At 37.4% G+C, this 19,311-nt stretch overlaps 5 protein-coding genes and 1 long non-coding RNA gene across 8 annotated transcripts; 1 reads left to right on the forward strand and 5 right to left on the reverse strand.

The window, feature by feature from the left end:
• Positions 1-1,662: 1,662 nt before the first annotated feature.
• Positions 1,663-4,305, reverse strand: LOC105436377 (LEAF RUST 10 DISEASE-RESISTANCE LOCUS RECEPTOR-LIKE PROTEIN KINASE-like 1.2). 2 transcript variants are annotated; one of them, XM_031887492.1, is made up of 4 exons: positions 3,399-4,305; positions 3,159-3,191; positions 2,788-3,054; positions 1,663-2,684 (listed from the first exon to the last, which is right to left on the reverse strand). In XM_031887492.1, the coding sequence occupies exons 1-4, from the start codon at positions 4,201-4,203 to the stop codon at positions 1,894-1,896; spliced, it is 1,896 nt and encodes a 631-aa protein (XP_031743352.1). In that variant the 5' UTR covers positions 4,204-4,305; the 3' UTR covers positions 1,663-1,893. The 2 variants fall into 2 exon arrangements, with proteins under 2 accessions (XP_031743352.1, XP_011660348.2); XM_011662046.2 differs by having other exon boundaries at positions 3,159-3,194.
• On the forward strand, positions 4,037-12,147 carry LOC116404615. The gene is made up of 4 exons (XR_004217577.1): positions 4,037-4,171; positions 6,646-6,776; positions 8,149-8,510; positions 11,565-12,147. It is a non-coding gene; the product is annotated as an uncharacterized LOC116404615 (long non-coding RNA).
• Positions 4,503-6,586, reverse strand: LOC105434800 (LEAF RUST 10 DISEASE-RESISTANCE LOCUS RECEPTOR-LIKE PROTEIN KINASE-like 2.1). Its single transcript, XM_011652285.2, has 2 exons — positions 6,273-6,586; positions 4,503-6,126 (listed from the first exon to the last, which is right to left on the reverse strand). The coding sequence occupies exons 1-2, from the start codon at positions 6,322-6,324 to the stop codon at positions 5,018-5,020; spliced, it is 1,161 nt and encodes a 386-aa protein (XP_011650587.1). The 5' UTR covers positions 6,325-6,586; the 3' UTR covers positions 4,503-5,017.
• Positions 8,675-11,355, reverse strand: LOC101207814 (LEAF RUST 10 DISEASE-RESISTANCE LOCUS RECEPTOR-LIKE PROTEIN KINASE-like 2.4). The gene is made up of 3 exons (XM_011652279.2): positions 10,190-11,355; positions 10,018-10,050; positions 8,675-9,927 (listed from the first exon to the last, which is right to left on the reverse strand). The coding sequence occupies exons 1-3, from the start codon at positions 11,013-11,015 to the stop codon at positions 8,807-8,809; spliced, it is 1,980 nt and encodes a 659-aa protein (XP_011650581.2). The 5' UTR covers positions 11,016-11,355; the 3' UTR covers positions 8,675-8,806.
• A 150-nt stretch (positions 12,148-12,297) lies between the features above and the next one.
• Positions 12,298-15,522, reverse strand: LOC105434801 (LEAF RUST 10 DISEASE-RESISTANCE LOCUS RECEPTOR-LIKE PROTEIN KINASE-like 2.4). The gene is given in 4 exon segments (XM_011652293.2): positions 12,298-13,242; positions 13,245-13,691; positions 13,782-13,814; positions 14,439-15,522. Coding segments are annotated over 4 exon segments (1,896 nt in total). The 5' UTR covers positions 15,217-15,522; the 3' UTR covers positions 12,298-12,604.
• A 316-nt stretch (positions 15,523-15,838) lies between these two features.
• Positions 15,839-18,779, reverse strand: LOC105434802 (LEAF RUST 10 DISEASE-RESISTANCE LOCUS RECEPTOR-LIKE PROTEIN KINASE-like 2.4). 2 transcript variants are annotated; one of them, XM_011652304.2, is made up of 4 exons: positions 17,934-18,779; positions 17,778-17,816; positions 17,616-17,657; positions 15,839-17,132 (listed from the first exon to the last, which is right to left on the reverse strand). In XM_011652304.2, the coding sequence occupies exons 1-4, from the start codon at positions 18,742-18,744 to the stop codon at positions 15,985-15,987; spliced, it is 2,040 nt and encodes a 679-aa protein (XP_011650606.2). In that variant the 5' UTR covers positions 18,745-18,779; the 3' UTR covers positions 15,839-15,984. The 2 variants fall into 2 exon arrangements, with proteins under 2 accessions (XP_011650606.2, XP_031743234.1); XM_031887374.1 differs by lacking the exon at positions 17,616-17,657.
• Positions 18,780-19,311: the final 532 nt, after the last annotated feature.

Below are 19,311 nucleotides of genomic sequence, written 5' to 3' on the forward strand. Positions count from 1 at the left end.
GCTCGTTTAAAGGCTCGCCTTGTTGCCAAAGGTTATGCTCAAATCTATGGCACTGATTATTCAGATACATTCTCTCCGGTTGCCAAGTTAACTTCCATTCGCCTATTTCTTTCCATGGCTGCTACCAATAAATGGTCGTTGCATCAACTTGACATTAAGAATGCTTTTCTTCACGGTGATCTTCAAGAGGAAGTTTATATGGAACAACCACCAGGGTTTGTTGCTCAGGGGGAGAGTGATAAAGTATGTCGCCTTCGAAAATCTCTGTATGGTTTGAAACAGAGTCCTCGTGCGTGGTTTGGTAAGTTTAGTCAAGCCCTTGTATGCTTTGGTATGAAGAAGAGTACATCTGATCATTCAGTTTTCTATCGCCGATCTGAGAAGGGTATAGTTCTACTAGTTGTATATGTTGATGATATTGTTATTACTGGAAATGATGCATTGGGTATTTCGTCTCTCAAAACTTTCCTTCATTCATGGAAGAGTAAGAAACAAAATGTTGTTTCTCGTTCGAGTGCTGAGTCAGAATATAGAGCTATGGCACAATCTGTGTGTGAAATAGTATGGATTCACCAACTATTATCTGAGATAGGCTTCAGTATTACCGTGCCAGCTAAATTATGGTGTGATAATCAAGCTGCACTTCATATTGCATCTAATCCAGTATTTCATGAACGAACTAAACATATTGAGGTGGATTGTCACTTCATTCGTGAGAAAATCCAAGATGGGTTGGTGTCCACAGGATATGTGAAGACCGGAGAACAATTGGGAGATATTCTAACTAAAGCTTTAAATGGAACAAGGATAAGCTATCTGTGCAACATGGGCATGATCGACATATTTGCTCCAGCTTGAGGGGGAGTGTTATGATATATATATATATACATATGTCCTTTATTGTAATTTTACATAGTCTCTAGGGTTTAGTTTATTCTCTATATAAATATGTAACATTGCTTTGACTCAATGATAATAAGACAGATACGATTCTAAATTCTAAATTACAACTATGACCGAGGAGTTGGTACTCTGCTCTCTCAATTTCTATGGTTTCACGGTCTCCATCACATGTAAGCCATCACATGTAAGCTTCATTGACTCGGAATAACCTACACGATAACAAGTTTCTGTTCCGTTGTATCTCCAGAAAGGAAATTCCTTGGTAACAAAGGGGTCGCATTTGAAGGAATTGCAGTTGAAGAACCATTCATCATAAACAGAGGAATTAACAGGAGCAGAAAAGAGCAGAATAAGCAGTATAAGAGCCAAATAAAGTTGTGAAAGAAGAAATGGAAAGGATCTGGGACTCAATTTTGAGGAACAGAAATATGGGTTTTGAAATAATTTAGGAGAGGAAGACATGGTATTAGAGTATTGGAGTTGAACGAAAGGTGAAAGTTTAGAAATACTTATGTGTATTCAGTCTTTACTAAAGCTCTCATTTTGACGTCGAACAATCTTCAAATTAAAGGCGAAGACGACGAAGACGACTTTAGACTACCACCCAATTTGTTTCAATTCGTCGATTTTGTAAACATTATATCCGTACCAATTTATTTGAATCATGGGCCATGGATGACCCCAAAACAATCGTGGAAAAAAAGATATTTGTCAGGTTTCATATTCATGTCAAATTATTAAAATGAAACTTTGCAGATGTAAATTTTGGCTCTCACTGTCTTAATATTCGTATTTGTATCTGTATTGAGATTAATGGATGATAAAGATAATGTTTTTTTGAAAGGTTTAACATGTATTTTCTTTTACCATGAAACCACAAATAAAACTCGACCACTGTCATTTGGTGTTGAAGTTTGGTAATCCAAAGCACAATGGCAGAATCTGGGGACTGTCTCTTATCTTCTGTCTTCTCTTGAATTCCCACATCTTCTAACTTCTATTCTCTATGTTTCTCAAAATTTGTAGTGTTTCCAACATTGAGGGTCTTGTATCCCTCACACTTTGAAGGCATTGAAATGCCAACTCTGCTACTCTGCATATCATGTCTCTGATTCTTTCATCTGTTTTAAATCCAAGACATGGGTCCACGAAGTCGTCTAATTCGTTGTTCTGGATCTTGTTGATTGCCATTGTCGATAGATTAATCTCATGCCTGTGCCTAGTGATATCAACTGCTGGCTTTGAAGATATCAGCTCAACCAACACGACTCCAAAGCTAAACACATCGCTTTTCTTTGTCAGTTGATAACATTCGTGATACTCTGGATCAACATATCCTGGAGTTCCTTGTGGAGAAGTTGAAACATGTGTCACTTGTGTAGGAAAAAGACGAGACAGTCCGAAATCGGCAACTTTGACATTGAAGTTGTTGTCAACGAGAATGTTGGTGGTTTTAACATCGCGGTGGATGGTTTCTGAAGCATGGAGAAAAGCGAGAGCACTTGCTGTCTCTATGGCAATCTTCAACCTTGTAAGCCATGGAAGCTGACCTGGTCTTGCTTGGATGCCGTGAAGATGATCGGCAACTGTACCATTTGGTACAAATTCATAAATCAAAAATAGTTCACGACATCGTTGAGAGGCGCATCCATAAAGAGTGACTAGATGTGGGTGGCGCAAACGAGTAAGGATCTCCACTTCATTCATGAAATGCTCAACTTTTCTATAGCTATTTTGAAACAATCTTTTAACTGCAACCTCACGTCCATCTCGGAGTTTGCCTGTTAGAGATCAAAGAAATTCAAATGAATATTATACTACGCAGCACCAATCTTTTTGCAGTTCACTCCAACCACACAGTAGAGAGAACTAAAAAGTATTTACCATAGTAGACGGTGCCAAAGCCACCATCTCCAAGTTCGTTGGTGGTGTTAAATTTGTCTGTAGCTCGTACAAGTTCTTGATAAGAGAAGAGAGGAACAGCCACGGAATTTTCTCCATGCTGATCAAGTGCCTTCATTAGACGATCACGAGAATTATTTGGAAGGAGAATGGAGGAAGAAGCATAGGGATGCTTATTTTTGTTCAAACGATTCCTAATTAAGAAGATTAGACTCATAATCACTATGCCTCCTAAACCAGAGCCAACACCTGTAATGCCATTCAGTTTATGCTAATTTATTAAATCAGGTTTCTAACACATGAGAAATCTAATGAGCATATGTAATGTGAAATCAAGGTCTAGATTTTAGTACCTATCATAATCTTCTTCCAAGTATCATATGATCCTTCTGTCAGGACAAGCAAATTGTTAAACAAGACCAAATAAGGTTTTGGATATAAGTTTAGTTTAGTCATATGATTTGGTTTACTTTGTTCTTAGTTCTAAATACAATCAACAAATACAATCTGCATACACTGTTATGAAAACGACGAAAACGTGGAGCGGTTTACTATTAGTATGAAAGACAGAGAGGAAGGGGAATGAGACGTACTAATAATATTAGGAGCATGAGGAGGGGGAAGAGGAGGAGGAGGAGCTTTACAGTCGTAGGAACTAGCAATTCCATTGGTACAAATGCAGTAGTATGGATGCGTGTTGTTCCCTCCACATTTTCCTCCATTTTCATTGCATTCATTACAAGCATCCTTATACCAATTCTCATATTCCACATCGAAACCCCATTTCACAGCCTTCTCCACCAAACTTTTCCTCTCTTTTATACCTTCTTTCAGCCCCTCTCTCGTGACCATCACCTCTATGTTCATTCCGCATTCCCCCCTTTCTAGACTCCAACTCTTCGCCGACGGCTCGAATGCATAATTCGGTCTCCGAAGCTTTTCCCATTTCCCACCGCACCAAAATTTGTAAGTATCTGGAATTTGAATTTCGTTATCCGTCGAGCAATTGTACCATACCGAAATATTCTGATTGTTGGAAGAATACACGAACCGATGCCCATTCATAGTCGCCACTTGGATTTCCTTTTCTGGGCAGCAATTCTCGAACAAGTCTGATCTTGCTATCCTCATTCTACTATTCGATTGGTCGATTCTCAGAACGTTGTATTCGAAAGAGTTTATGTAAATTGTGGTGGTTTGGTTGTTCCTGCACTTCAGTTTGAATTCTTGCTGCCCGCATACTGTCTCCTTCTTATTCCCCCAAAAGGGATACCTGATGTTTACTAATTCGCCGCAATTGTAACTCTCACCGCAATCTTCGCTGAAACATATGGAAAGGTGAAACGCGATGGAGAAGAAGAATAAGGTACTATTTCTGGGTTTTAGGTACATTTTCATTTCTTGAGTTTCTGAACAGTCAAAGGATCTGATTAGAGATAATTATTAGGTACCAAACTTCTTGTCTATTCACTCACTGAGAAGTGTCATCTTCAAAGAAATGTCAGAGCAACCAATGGATTTAAATCCATTGGTTGCTCTTGCTTCATAAGAATTGATCAATGGAGTGAGATTTTTCTAAGAAAACGTGTCTTATTTATGAACAACCGATATGGGGTAGACTATTTTCCATAGGTTTCCTGTAATGAATCAAGAAGTGGCCGTCAAACACTCCAGCTAAATAAGTTGTATAATGTATATACAAGATTTTCTCCATCAAAGTTTATTGTTACTTGCGAACTTACCATCAAATCAAACAAGTTTGAATTAGTCAATTGTTCAGTCTGCAAAAAAGATCGTCCTTGTTCTAGAGCCTGGGAGACTTGGAATTTTCAAACTTTCAACTTCCTTAAGAGAAGGGTTGATTATTGAGATGTTAAATCCTTTTCATTCTGCCTAGTAAATGGGGATTATGGTAGAGATTATTTTTACTGTGATTTTAATTTTTGCTTAGGACAAACAAATGCACACGTGTCTGATCTCAAAGGAGTTGATATCTTTGACACATTGGGCTATGCATTTGCTCTCCTTCAAAAACGTTTGAAATAGTCATTTGTTAACTCAAAAGGCAAAAAGATATCGAATTTGAGAGTATTCAAACATGGGAAATTGTTGTTCTTGAGCTGCTTCTGCTCTACTATCAAACGAACAATAGGATTTTATAGACAGAAGAAAATGCGTCCAATGGGCAAGAGGGCATCAAAAGCCAGCGTCGTTAGTACGAGTTGGATGAAGAAGAAGCAGCAACACCTTGGAGTAGATCAGTCGTAGGAGGTCCAAAAAAGTAGGGCTTTGGTGGAATCTGTAAGACATCAACACTGCCTTCCAACATCGCAACCACATTGGTCATTGATGGCCTGTTGTCGGGTAATGTCTGGATACAGTGCAGCCCCACAATTATCATTTTTCTTGCCATTTCTTCTTCCTCTTTTGTATCTCCCCAGGAATAAGAACCTCCATCAATCTCATGTTGTGTAAGCTTATTATATATCCAATCAGGAAAATACTCTTCACTGCTCTGCCCCATTTCTTCGTTGGGACACTTTTTTTCACCCAACATCTCAAGAACCAACATTCCATAACTATAAACATCAGATTTGTGGGAAACTCTGCCAAGATGTCTAAATATTACTTCAGGCGCCATGAATCCTACTGTTCCTTTCATACCTGTCATTGACACATGACTCTCTTTGGCCATGCATTGCTTAGCAAGCCCAAAGTCTGAGATCTTGGGGCAGAAATTATTGTCCAAAAGAATGTTGTGTGGTTTGATGTCAAAATGCAAGATCCTTGTGTTGCAGTGGCAATGCAAATACTCTAAGCCTCGACCCACACCAATAACGATGTTATAGAGTGTGCTCAAACTCAACTCCACACCATTTTTTACCTGTAAGTCTCTTTGAAATATATACTTGTCCAATGACCCATTGGACATATATTCATAAACTAAAGCCCTTTTACTTTGCTCATAGCAGAATCCCAAGAGAGTGGCTATGTTTACATGTGATGTTTTGGTGACGCTAACAACTTCATTCATAAAATCTTGGCCGTTTTCTGTTGATTCATTCAAGAGTTTCACTGCCACGTCCTGACCATCTTGTAGTTTTCCTTTGTAGACAGTGCTAAATCCTCCTTGGCCAAGCTTGTCCATGAAGGAATTTGTGATTTTCTTTAAGTGCGAGTAACTATACTGCTTTGGTGTGTGCGTGGAATAACTCCTTATCATTTCCTCAATTTTCTTGTCCTCCAAGAACTGTTTCCTTTTGAAGTATATGAAGATGATTATGGAGATTGTTAAAATGATGCTTCCTGAAGCAATTGCAACTGAAGAAAAAAGGTGATTAGAAAAGCAACAACGCAATGCTAAAATCTAGTGAATAATACCAAAAAAGTAGGAAAAGGAGAATGGAGCAGTGAGATAGTTGGTTATGAAATTATAGCATTAACTAGAGTCTAGAAGTGTGCAGTACCTATGATAAATATTTTCTGGAGTAAATTGGACTTTCCTGCATAAGAAAACATGAATTGTTAAGATTTGCTGGAAATAGAAAATATATTCCATAGAGATTTGAAACTGAACTTTTGCAGAATAAACATTCCATGGGATTCATAGAAATGTCAAAGTAATAGAGTTGTGAATATATATGTATATATTTCTATGGGATTCAATTCACATGTTCAGAGAAGAAAGCAAGTTAGTTGTGATTCTATTATTATATTGCAATTCATTTTCTATACAGATAAAGAACGAAAGCTGAGGTCTTGTATATTATCCATAAATAGTTAAAGTAGCAGCAAGTTCAACTTTTTAACTTTGAAATTTGTATCTATTTAACCATCAAGGAGCTGATCTTGAATACATTTTCATCTCAACTTTGATGTGGAATATTGGAAGAAAGAAATGGACATACCATGTGGAGGAGCAAGCCGTGAGGACAATGCTGATCTTGGGTTTCACAAATGCAGTAAAATAGGTGCGTTGTATTTTTTCCACACTTTCCACGATTTTCTCAACATGTCTCACATACCATCGTATACAGATCCTTATATTCAACATCCAACTCTTCTTTCGTCCTACTTGCTGGCTTCTCCAACAGATTAATTCTATTCGTTTTACGTTTGAATTTTAAGCCCTCTATTTCTTCATACCTAACATAATGTCTTAACTTCATGTATATCATGGAATCCCATCTTCAAATGGTGATCAGAATAACTCTACCTCAACAACCCAGAAAAATCACCATCAAAATCACTAAAGTCCTTATAGGTACCTCAATGGAGGACCGACAAGAATTGAAAGCAAAGTTCTTAAAGTATTATGGATAGACTTCAAGAACTTTAATCATATTCATGGCTGGTTGATACAAGCTTACGATATTAGTTTTCTCATCCCACACATAGTATTGGATAGCATATAGCAATGAAGTATGGGTTTTTAGCAATATTTGTGGTTCACTTTTCAAACTTTACAAATAAGGCGAATCTCCAATCCCTAAAGTATCCTTTGAGATATTTCTACTTGATTTCTTTTGTTATTCCCAAGCTACGTTGGCTATTTGAACACTTTGTTTTCTCCCTTCTCCCTTCTCCACAAGGACGAAATCAAAATTAAAAATGGTTCCAATCCAACTTAATCCAAGCTTTGGTTTTTTCTAATTTTCAACTATTTGAACGATGGTGAAAACTAATCTAAAGAGAGAGAAAGAATGACAGTAGGATATCAACCATATCATTATATATTTAATGTACAAACCACTGCATTATTAAATATACAACGATACAATTCATTATCAAATATATCAATCAAATCTACAAGTATATAGCAATAGTGGATTAAGTGTATTGAAGACTTTCAAGTATATCAAGTGCACTTAATCAATCGAGTGCATTAGTAAAACATATAAAGTGTATTAGCAGTACATTAAATGTATCAAACGTATCATGTGTATCAATGAAGCACAACAAATATATATGCAATACATTAGTAAGTGTATTAATAGTACATGTATAAGTGAGGCATAAAAAGTATATAAGTAATTAATACATCAAGTATATCAAATTCAGATGTGGTATGTTGTGAGCCTAATTTATTAAACTTATTATGATAAATATGCGCGAGAAACTACAATAAATGACGAAATTCTTGAAAATATTTTTAAAATTGTGAGAATTTATCGAACTATATGTGTGTGGAAATTACTGCAAAGAACAAAACTACTATAATTGAAAGTATTGCTACTAAAAATCTACAAATATTATAAAATCTAAGAATTTATGATGTCATTCATAGCATTATATCAATATAGAAGTCATTATTGATAGCATTTGGAAACTTCGTTTTTGCAGAACTTTTTACTTCATCCCTTGTTTCACAGTTGCTACAATTTTGGGCACTCCAATTTAAACTGAACTACATCTTCAAAGCCTCAGAATAACTCTTCTTGAACAACTTACTAAAATCCTTTTCCTTATTACTACTGAAGTGCAAAGGCACCTCAACCAAGGATGGGCAAGAACGGTAAGAGGAGTTCAGGAACCAAAGATCAGTGGCCGAGCCAGGAATTTTGTTTGGCAAAGATCTATCATTGAAAGAAACAAAAGAATAGAGTTTACTTGTACTAGAACAACCAATTGGGTAGCTAAAACTGGGAGGAAGGGAAATAAAGTTGTAAAAGAACAAACCATAAGGATCTGCTGAAACTTGAGAGGTATGCTCTTAACGGGTCATTCTATAATTAATTTCATTTGTAGATTTGTATGTTTATATTATGTCCTATAGGATGTGTAAAATTAAGTTTCCTAATTGTAAATAAGCATTAATCCAAGTCTCCTAATTGTAAATAGTATAGTACCGCAGGCTGCTAAAAATTAATGAAGTGAAAATTTCCTCCACGTTTACTTCCCTCGTTGTCACCAAATCATATACAAGTTTGTATTACTCAAAAATGATAAAAGGACATGAAACCTAAGAGATTTCATTGGAGGATAAATATGATTGTTGCTGCTACAATATCAAACTATCATTAGGAATTTCGTTAGATGAAGAGGAAGAAGGTTGGGGATGCTCAAAGGTTGGAGGTCCAAACAAGTTGGGTTTCGGTGGAATTTGTAAGCCATCGCCACTGCCTTCCAACATTGCAATAACGTCGGTCATCGACGGCCTGTCGTCGGGCAATGTTTGAATACAATGTAGTCCCACGATTATCATTTTTCTTGTCATCTCTTTTTCTTCTTCTGTGCTTCCCCGCAAACAATAACCTTCATCTATTTCACTTTGTGTAAGATTATTGTATATCCAATCAGGAAAGTACTCTCCACTGCTTTGCCCCACTCCATCATTTGGATTCTTTCTTGCTCCCACCATTTCAAGAACTAACATTCCATAGCTATATACATCAGACTTGTGAGATACCTTACCAAAGCTCCTAAATATTACTTCAGGTGCAATAAATCCTACCGTCCCTTTCACGCCCGTCATTGTTACATGACTTTCTCTAGCCCTACATTGCTTGGCAAGCCCAAAGTCTGTGATCTTGGGACAAAAATCACTATCCAAAAGTATGTTGTGTGGTTTAATGTCAAAATGTAAAATCATTGTTATGCAACCACGGTGCAAGTATTCTAATCCTCGTGCCACACCGATAACGATGCTATGAAGTGTGTTCCAATCCAGCTCAATGTTGTTTCTGTGTGGCCCTTTGTGGGATATATATTGGTCTAATGACCCTCTAGGCATATATTCATAAATCAGAGCTCTCTTCTTCCTCTCGTAGCAGAAACCTATGAGTGAGGCTATATTTACATGCGAAGTTCCGGTGATGCTAACAACTTCGTTGATGAAATCTTGGCCATTTTCTTTGGACTCATTCAAAAGTTTTACAGCCACGTCACGTCCATCGGGTAGCTTTCCTCGGTAGATAGTGCTAAATCCTCCTTGGCCAAGTTTGTTCTTGAAGGAGTCTGTAATTTTCTTCAACTTTGAGTAACTATATCGCTTGGGCATTAATATGGAATATCTTCTTATACTCTCCTCAATGTTGTCTTTGTTTGATTTGTTTTTCCTCATGTAGCAGATGGCGATGATGATTATAAAGATTATCAAACCGCCAGTTCCCGAAAATGCACCTGAAAAACAGGCTTGATAGCCAAGTTAGCTCACTTTCAAACCATAAGAATAATAGTGTTTGTAATATGAAACCAAGTTGTAGTTTTTACCTATGAAGGCCTTTGCCAATATTCTTCTTCTTCCTGCCATGGAAAGCAATGGTCAGGCAAATCGTTAGATCACAAGATTGTTTTAACAAAAAGAATGAAAGATAAGGAAGTTTGCAAAATGTAAGGATGTATAATAATATCACTTCCACAATTGAGAAGGAATTAAACATACCCGGAGGAGAAGGAGGAGGAGGAGGAGGAGGAGGAGGAGGAGAAGGAGGAGGAGGAGGTGTGCAAACATAAAGATGTACTTCTCCGTTGTTACAAATGCATAGAAATTCTTTTGTTGCGTTTCTCCCACACGCCCCGCCGTATTCCTTACATGCCTCGCAAGCTGTGCTGTAAATGTCCTCATATTCAACTTCAAACCCTTCTTTCATTCCCCTTTCCATCATCACCGTTCTGTTCGTTTTCCCTTCCTGAAATATCTCCGAGGTAATCGTCACATCGATTTTAATTCCACATTCTCTGTTATATGGACTCCATTTCGTCGTTTCAGACTCCTCCAAAGCATAATTCGTTCTCCCACTTCTTTCCCCTTTCGATACACACTCAAATACGAAATACTTCGGGACTTCCAGCAGTATCGGACAATCGTACCACAAGGACAAATTCAGATCGTTGTTAGAATACTTGAACGGACTAAAATCCAACGCCCCCCCTCCAATTTCTTTGTCAGGGCAGTAATCATCGAACAGCTCTGATCTTGCGATCGTCATTCTATGATCCGATTGACTGATGTTCACAACAATATATGGCCAAGAATTGATATGAATGGTAGTGGTTTCGTTGTTTTTGCAACTGAGGCCGAATTCACGGCGACCGCAAAAAGATTGGCGATCATTCCCCCAAAATGGATACGAGATGTTAACCAATTGACCGCAGTTGTAATTCACACCGCAAGCTTTGAATTCATCGTGGGCAGCATCGGCGAAACAGAGATGAAGATGAAACAAAAGGATTCTGAAGAAGAGTAAGAGAGGGAGGGAAATTTTCATTTCCGTATAGGCTCATGAACATGAATAGAGGATTGGGGGGTCTTGATCTGAAAATTGAGCAAGACATAGTCTCCTTCTGCTGATGGTCCTTACAAGGTCGCTTTCAAGAGAAGTGGACCAAATATGAAAACAAAAAGGGAAATTGGGTATGGTCAATTCAGAAGAAGACCCCGCTCCATCTCTGTAAAGATTTCGCCATTAATTATATCTGCAGTTGCTTTCCTGCTTGAACTAGTCAACTGTTTACTTCATGGAAAAAAGATATTTAAATCTGGATGGCTTCGATCTGTGGAGATTGGTTGTTGCTATGTCTCTGTATGGTGGAGGTATGAAGTTAAGATTTAGGTCTTCGAAGATAGAAGAGAATGGTTCCACCACCAAACAGATCCTGAGCAAAGCGAAAAAAGAAGTCGGAAAAACAATAAAAATTTTGTATTGAAAAAGACCGCCAAATTTCAAATCAGCAATAAAAACTTCAGTTCATCCATACATAAACTCATTTCCTATTCTACAGAACTAAATATTTTTAGAATGTTACCGTCTTCGCAGGTTTCGAGATGAGGTCCATGAGCACAAAAGCAAACAAACTGGTTCCTTTCAAACCCACATCTGCCACCAATTGTCTCACAGTTGCTACAGTTCTGGGCACTCCAATTTAAACTGAATCCTACCTTCAACACTTCAGTGTAACTCTTCTTCAACAAACCTGGATAGTCCCTTTCCTCATCATTACTGAAGTGCACAGGCACGTAACCCGAGTGTTGACAAGAATGGTAAGAGGAGCTCCTGGACGCCAAAGATCCATCATCCATAGCAACAAAAGAATGGAGTTTGCTTCTGCTAGAACAACCAATTGGCTGATTAAAATCGGGAGGAATGGAAGTACAGTTGTAGAAAAAGACTAAACCCACTATGAAATATTTATGTTTGATTTTGCACAAGTTGTTAGATTAGATTTATTAGCCATTACTTTTTTTCTTTCTGATTATTCAATCAAGTTTGTAGATGGTTTTTATATGGAATATTATAGCAAATAGCACAATTGAGAAAAAAACTTAGGTGAGAAGAAATATGGTGTTGCAATATGTCATTCTGTGATCTAACTATATATACAGGTTCTTGCAGCTCGCAACACTTTTACTGTCATTTCTCTAAATTAATTATTCATCAAGAGAATAAGTTTTAAAAAAAAATTCAAGTCAAAATTTTCTCGTTTATAGTATTCAAATCATATACAAGTTTGAATTACTCAATTGATTACTTAAAGGAATAAAAGATCATATGAACTCTGAAAGTCTTGATTCAAAAGTAAATATGACTGTTGTTGTATGCTGCTTCTCTAGCTGCCATAATATCAATCTCCTATTCTGGTTCTTACGGCTACTCCTCCCTATCATTTTTCTAAAAGGAGTATGATATGCAAAAATAAACCAAGTCTCCTAATTGTATAGTAAAGTACCACAGGCTGTTGAATATTCATATCAACTGAATTTCCCTCCACTATACACTTTCCTCATTGTCACCAAATCATATACAAGTTTGTATATTACTCAAAAAGGAGAAAAGACATGAAACCTAAGAGTATTCATTCAAGAGGGTAAATATGATTGTTTTTGTGATGCCTCTCTGCTAGAATATGAAGAGGAAGAAGGTTGAGGATGCTCAAAGGTTGGAGGTCCAAACAAGTTGGGTTTTGGTGGAATTTGTAGGCCATCAACACTGCCTTCCAACATTGCAATAACATCGGTCATCGACGGCCTGTCGTTGGGCAGTGTTTGAATACAATGTAGTCCCACGATTATCATTTTTCTTGTCATCTCTTTTTCTTCTTCTGTGTTTCCCCACAAACAGCCATCATCTATTTCACTTTGTGTAAGAGTTTTATATATCCAATCAGGAAAGAACTCTTCACTGTTTTGCCCCAATCCATCATTTGGATTCTTTCTTGCTCCCACCATTTCAAGAGCTACCATTCCATAGCTATAAACATCAGACTTGTGAGATACATTACCAATGTTTCTGAATATTACTTCAGGTGCAATAAATCCTACCGTCCCTTTCACGCCTGTCATCGTTACATGACTTTCTCTAGCCTTACATTGTTTGGCAAGTCCAAAGTCTGAGATCTTGGGACAAAAATCACTATCCAAAAGTATGTTGTGTGGTTTAATGTCAAAATGTAAAATCCTTGTTATGCAACCACGGTGCAAGTATTCTAATCCAACTCAACATTGTTTCTGTGTGGCCCTTTGTGGGATATATATTGGTCTAATGACCCTCTAGGCATATATTCATAAATCAGAGCTCTTTTCTTCCTTTCGTAGCAAAAACCTAAGAGTGAGACTATATTTACATGCGAAGTTCTGGTGATGCTAACAACTTCGTTAATGAAACCTTGGCCATTTTCTTTGGACTCATTCAAAAGTTTGACAGCCACGTCACGTCCATCAGGTAGCTTTCCTCGGTAGACAATGCTAAATCCTCCTTGGCCAAGTTCGTTCTTGAAGGAGTTTGTGATTTTCTTCAACTTTGAGTAACTATATTGTTGGGGCAATAGTGCGGAATATCTTCTTATACTCTCCTCAATTTTGTCATCGTTTGATCTGGCTTTTCTCGTGTAGTAGTTGGCAATGATGATTATAAAGATTATCAGACCACCGGTTCCCAAAAATGTAGCTGAAAAATGGGTTTGATAGTCAAGTTAGCTCACTTTCCAACCATAGGAAGAATAGTGTTTGTAATTTGAAATCAAGTTGTAGATTTTACCTACGATGACCTTTACCAATTCTTCTCTTTTTCCTGCCATGGGTAGCAATGGGCAGGCAAATCGTTAGATCACAAGATTGTTTATAAAAAGAATGAGAAAAAAATTAATGGAACTCAAGAGTATTATAGGCAGATATTGTAAGACCAAGAAAATCATCCACCACCACTTGAGAATTCCAATTTAAACTGACTTCCATCTTCAAGAGGAATCTTCCTCAACAACCCAGAAAAATCATAATCTACAATATTTGGGCATGCCAAGAACTGAAACAAAAGTTCTAAGACGTTCTTTTTTTTCTAAAATAACATTTCATGTTAATATTTGAATTAGTTTTTTCGAAGAAAGAAAAATTAATTCTTTTCATAAAATCTTCATTTAAAAAATATGGCAAAGGGACTAAATATTTATATAGAACAATTTTGTATTGATTTTATATAAAGTAAAATAAATCAAAATATCGTCCTCTATTATCTATGGTGATATTTGTAAATTTTTTTCATTTAAAATGATTTCCCTACTAAAAAGAGTGCAATTACTGAACTAGTAGGAGATGAAAGATATGGAAATTTGCAAAACGTAAGGATGCATATCACTTCCACAATTGCACACAAATCCTAATTTTGAGTATCATGCAATTGAGAATAAATTAAACATACCCGGAGGAGGTCTGCAAACAAAAGGATGTAATTCTCCATTTTCACATTTGCACAGAAATTCTTCCGTCTCGTTTCGACTACACACGCCGCCGCCGTATTCCTTACATCCCTCACAAGCTACGGTGTAAAAATCCCCATATTCAACTTCAAACCCTTCTTTCATTCCCCTTTCCACCACCATCGTTCTGTTCCTTTTCCCTTCCTTAAATAACTTCGACGTAATCATCACTTCAATTTTAATCCTACAACCTACGCTTAATGGACTCAAACTCACCGCTTCAATATTATCCAAAGCATAATTCATTCTCCCACTTTTTTCCCCCTCCGATCCACACTCAAATGAGAGATTCTGGGTTCCCGGCAGCACCGGACAATCGTACCACACGGACAGATTCAGATCGTTCGAAGAATACTTGAACAAACTAAAATCCAACGTCGCCGTTTCAATTTCGTTGTTAGGGCAGTAATCATTGAACAGCTCTGACCTTGCGATCGTCATTCTATGATCCGATTGACTGATGTTCACAACAATATATTGCCGAGAATTGATTTCAATCGCAGTGGTTTCGTTGTCTTTACAACTGAGGCCGAATTCTCGGCGACCGCAAAAGGATTGGCGATCATTCCCCCAAAATGGATAGGAGATGTTAACCAATTCACCGCAGTTGTAATTCACACCGCAAGCTTTGAATTCATCGAGGGCATCATCGGCGAAACAGAGATGAAGATGAAACAAAAGGATTGTGAAGAAAAGGAGGACAGGGCGGGAAATTTTCATTTCCGTACAGGCTTATGAACGTGAATAAAGGAATGGGGGGTCTTGATCTGAAAATGGAACAAGACATAGTCTCCTTCTGCTGATGGTCCTTGCTACAAGGTCACTTTCTAGAGAAGTGGACCAAAAATGAAAACAAAAAGGAAAATTGGATATGATCAATTCAGAAAAAGACCCCGCTCCATCTATGTCAAGATTTCACCATTATTTATATCTGCAGTTTCTTTCCTGCTTGAATTAGTCAGTTGTTTACTTCATGGAAAAAAGATATTCAAATCCGGATGTCTTCTATCTGTGGAGGTATAAAGATAAGATTTAGGCGTTCGAAGACAAAAGAATGGTTCCAACACCAAAATGATCTACGAGTCTTATGAGAATGTTGTAGCATAAAAGTTAAATAAATCACTTCCAAAGTTTTGAAGAAAAAGTAATTGAGATTTTCAAATTTAAAATAAAATAACGGTCTACTTCGGTGGCAAAATATGTTGATGAACTTTGTGTGGAGTTCATACATGACAGTACGTTGAAACATAAAGGAGGCATTTTGGGGCGCACATGTTTGAAAACTGTGTTTAGGGTGTTCACAAACTTCTGCCACTCATTTTCCCACAAGGAGTTGGAGATGTAAAAGTACCAAGTCTCCTACAGCAATTGCAGGAGGTAAATTATTCATCAAGTGAGTAGTTTGAACAAAATTTCAAGTCAAAATTTTCTCGATTTGAATTACAAGGGATAAAAGATATGAGATCTTAGAGTCTTCATTCATGATGACTATTGTTGTGTTGCTTCTCTGCTAGAGTGTATCAAACTGATACTAGGGATTTTGTTGGACAAAGAGGAAAAAGAAGCTTGAGGCTGTTCAATGTTTGGAGGTCCGTACATGTTGGGTTTTGGTGGAATCTGTAAGACATCAACACTGCCTTCCAACATCACAACCACATTGGTCATCGATGGCCTGTCGTCAGGCAGTGTCTGTATACAATGCAGTCCCACGATGATCATTTTTCTTGCCATTTCTTCTTCTTCTTTTGTGTTTCCCCACCAACATCCTCCATCTATTTCACTTTGTGTAAGATCCTTATATATCCAATCTGGAAAATACGCTTCACTCTTTTGCTCCACTCCTTCATTGGGCTTCTTTCTTGCTCCCACCATTTCAAGAATCAACATTCCATAACTATACACATCAGACTTGTGAGAAACCTTGCCAGAGTTCCTGAATATTACTTCGGGTGCAATAAATCCTATCGTCCCTTTCACGCCTGTCATCGACACGTGACTTTCTCTTGCCTCACATTGCTTGGCAAGTCCAAAATCTGAAATCTTGGGACAAAAATCACTATCCAAAAGAATGTTATGTGGTTTGATGTCAAAATGCAAAATCCTTGTGTTGCAACCACGATGCAAGTACTCTAAGCCTCGTGCCACTCCAATAACGATGTTATAAAGTGTGTTCCAATCCAACTTCATATCATTTTCTTGCAGCCTGTTGTGGTATATGTACTTATCTAATGACCCTTTAGGCATATATTCATAAATCAAAGCCCTTTTGTTCTGCTCATAACAGAAACCTATGAGTGTGACTATGTTTATGTGTGAAGTTTTGGCTATGCTAACAACTTCATTGATAAAATCTTGGCCATTTTCTTGTCTGGATTCATTCAAAAGTTTCACAGCCACATCACATCCATTTGGTAGCTTTCCTTTGTAGACAGTGCTAAATCCTCCTTGGCCAAGCTTGTTGTTGAAGCAGTCTGTGATTTTCTTTAACTTAGAGTAACTGTATCGCTTGGGTGTCTGTATGGAATATCTTCTAATAATTTTCTCAATTTTGTCTTTATTTGAGGTTCTTTTTCTCTTCCAGTAGATGAAGATGATAATGGAGATTACTAAAACGAAGCCTCCTGAAGAAGTTCCTCCTGAACAAATGGGTATTTAATTCATATAATCAACGAATCAATGCAAACTGCAGAAACTTGGGGGTAAAAAATACACAAAGTAATTGAAGGAAATAATATGAGAGCTTGCTTTTTCTTAATTTTTATAGCATTAGTTGGAGTCGGTAGGAAAAACAAAAAGATGAGAGCTCATCTTTGTTAAAATGGGTCGTTAGTCAATAGAATTTATTAGACACAGCATGATCTTATGATCTTATGGATTAAAATTGTAATTGATCCAAGTCAGAAACTTGAAAAAATTGAAAACTTCAATGATTTCAACAAAAAAATATAGTTTAAAAAAATAAATTTTAATTAATAGAAAATATACTTTTGTTTAGTAGTCAAGTAACTAGAAGAATACATGTGTTTGGTCTCTTATGTTTACAAAATATAACAGATATTATTTTAGTCCTATAGTATGTGGCGAGATAAAGATTTTATTATTTACTCTATAGGTTTTACCTATAATGGCAGACTTTCTTCTATGGTTTGTATATGGTCCTCCTGTCATGGTTAACAATTGTGGAGCAAAATCATATTATCAAGAAAGCAAGGAAGAAAAACATAATAATCTAACAAAGAAATCTAGGAAGTAGAATGTGAAAAGAAGGATTGGGTTTCTACCTGTTTTGGTATCCAGCCATATGACATCTAGATATGGTGCTGTTGACATCATTGGTAAACAATTGGCAATCGAATGTTACATTGAAGCAATGAGAATCAATATGATATTGGAGAGTATGGAGAGGCAGAGCTTTGTCAAAGTTTAGATTGACATACCAGCGGGAGGAGGAGGAGGAGGAGAAGAGGAAGAAGAAGATTTGCAAATGTACGGATGTACATTTCCATTCCCACAAACGCAACGAAACTCTTTGCTCGTGTTTCCGCCACATGCGCCGCCCTGTTCCTTGCATCCCTCGCAAGCTATGGTGTACAAATCCCCATATTCAACTTCAAACCCTTCTTTCATTCCCCTTTCCACCACCATCGTTCTGTTCTTTTCTCCTTCTGTCAATACCTCCTTCGTGATTGTCACTTCCATTTTCACTCTACACTCGCTCATGTTTCTTCTCCAATTCATCGCGTCCTTCTTCTCCAAAGCATAATTCACTCTCCCTCTTCGCTCCCCTTCAGACGATCCGCACTCAAATGTCATTTCCCGCCGGATTCCCTCTAGCACTGGACAATCGTACCAGAGGGAGAGATTCAGATCGTTGGATGAGTATTTGAACAGATTGTGACCCAACGTCGCCGTTTTTATTTGAATTTTAGGGCAGTAATCATCGAGGAGATCCGATCTTGCGATCGTCATGCTATGATCTGTTTGGTTGATGTTCACTACGTTATATTCCACAGAATTGATTTGAATTGTGGTGGTTTTGTTGTCTTTGCAATTAAGTTCAAATTCTCGCCGACCGCAGAATTGCTGCCGCTCATTCCCCCAGAATGGATACGAGATGTTAACCAAAACTCCGCAGCTGTAATACACGCTACAAGCTTTGAATTCCTCGTTGGCGTCATTGCTGAAACAGAGATGAAAATCAAACCAAAGGATTGTGAAGAAGAGAAATTGAGGGAGGGAAGGTTTCATTTTCTTAAAGGCTCATGAACATGAACAGAGGATTGGGGGGTTTTGATTTGAAAATGGAAGAAGAAATAGTTTCCTTTTGCTGACGGTACTACGATGTCGCTTTCCTTTTGGATGTGATACGAACAAGCAATATTCTTCCAGAAGTCCCCTGTTGTAGCAAACAATCGTGCCATCCGGCGGTGTTTCATCAACAATGATGTTTGTATGGATTGCGACTGATAATTTCTGCTTATTGAGAATTTCTCGATATAATATATGTTATGATTTTTTAATTCATTTGGTGTGGGAAGTCAAAATTGGAAGTCATTCTCACTTATGAGTGAACAAGATTTCGCCATTAACTATATCTACAGGTGTTCTCCAATTTTTTACTTGAAGGAACAAAAGATATTCGAATTTGGAAGTCTTGGATCAGTGGAGATCGGTTGTTCTTCTTCTTCTTAATGTTGGAGTCTCAAGCTAAGATTAGGCTTTTAAAGACAAGAGAGAATGGATCCTGATCACTCGAATGCGCATACCCTCGGAAGTTGTAATACAGATGATGCAGTACCAAAAAGCTTCCATTGG

The sequence above is a fragment of the Cucumis sativus genome, chromosome 1 (assembly GCF_000004075.3).
Source record: "Cucumis sativus cultivar 9930 chromosome 1, Cucumber_9930_V3, whole genome shotgun sequence".
Classification (NCBI taxonomy): domain Eukaryota; kingdom Viridiplantae; phylum Streptophyta; class Magnoliopsida; order Cucurbitales; family Cucurbitaceae; genus Cucumis; species Cucumis sativus.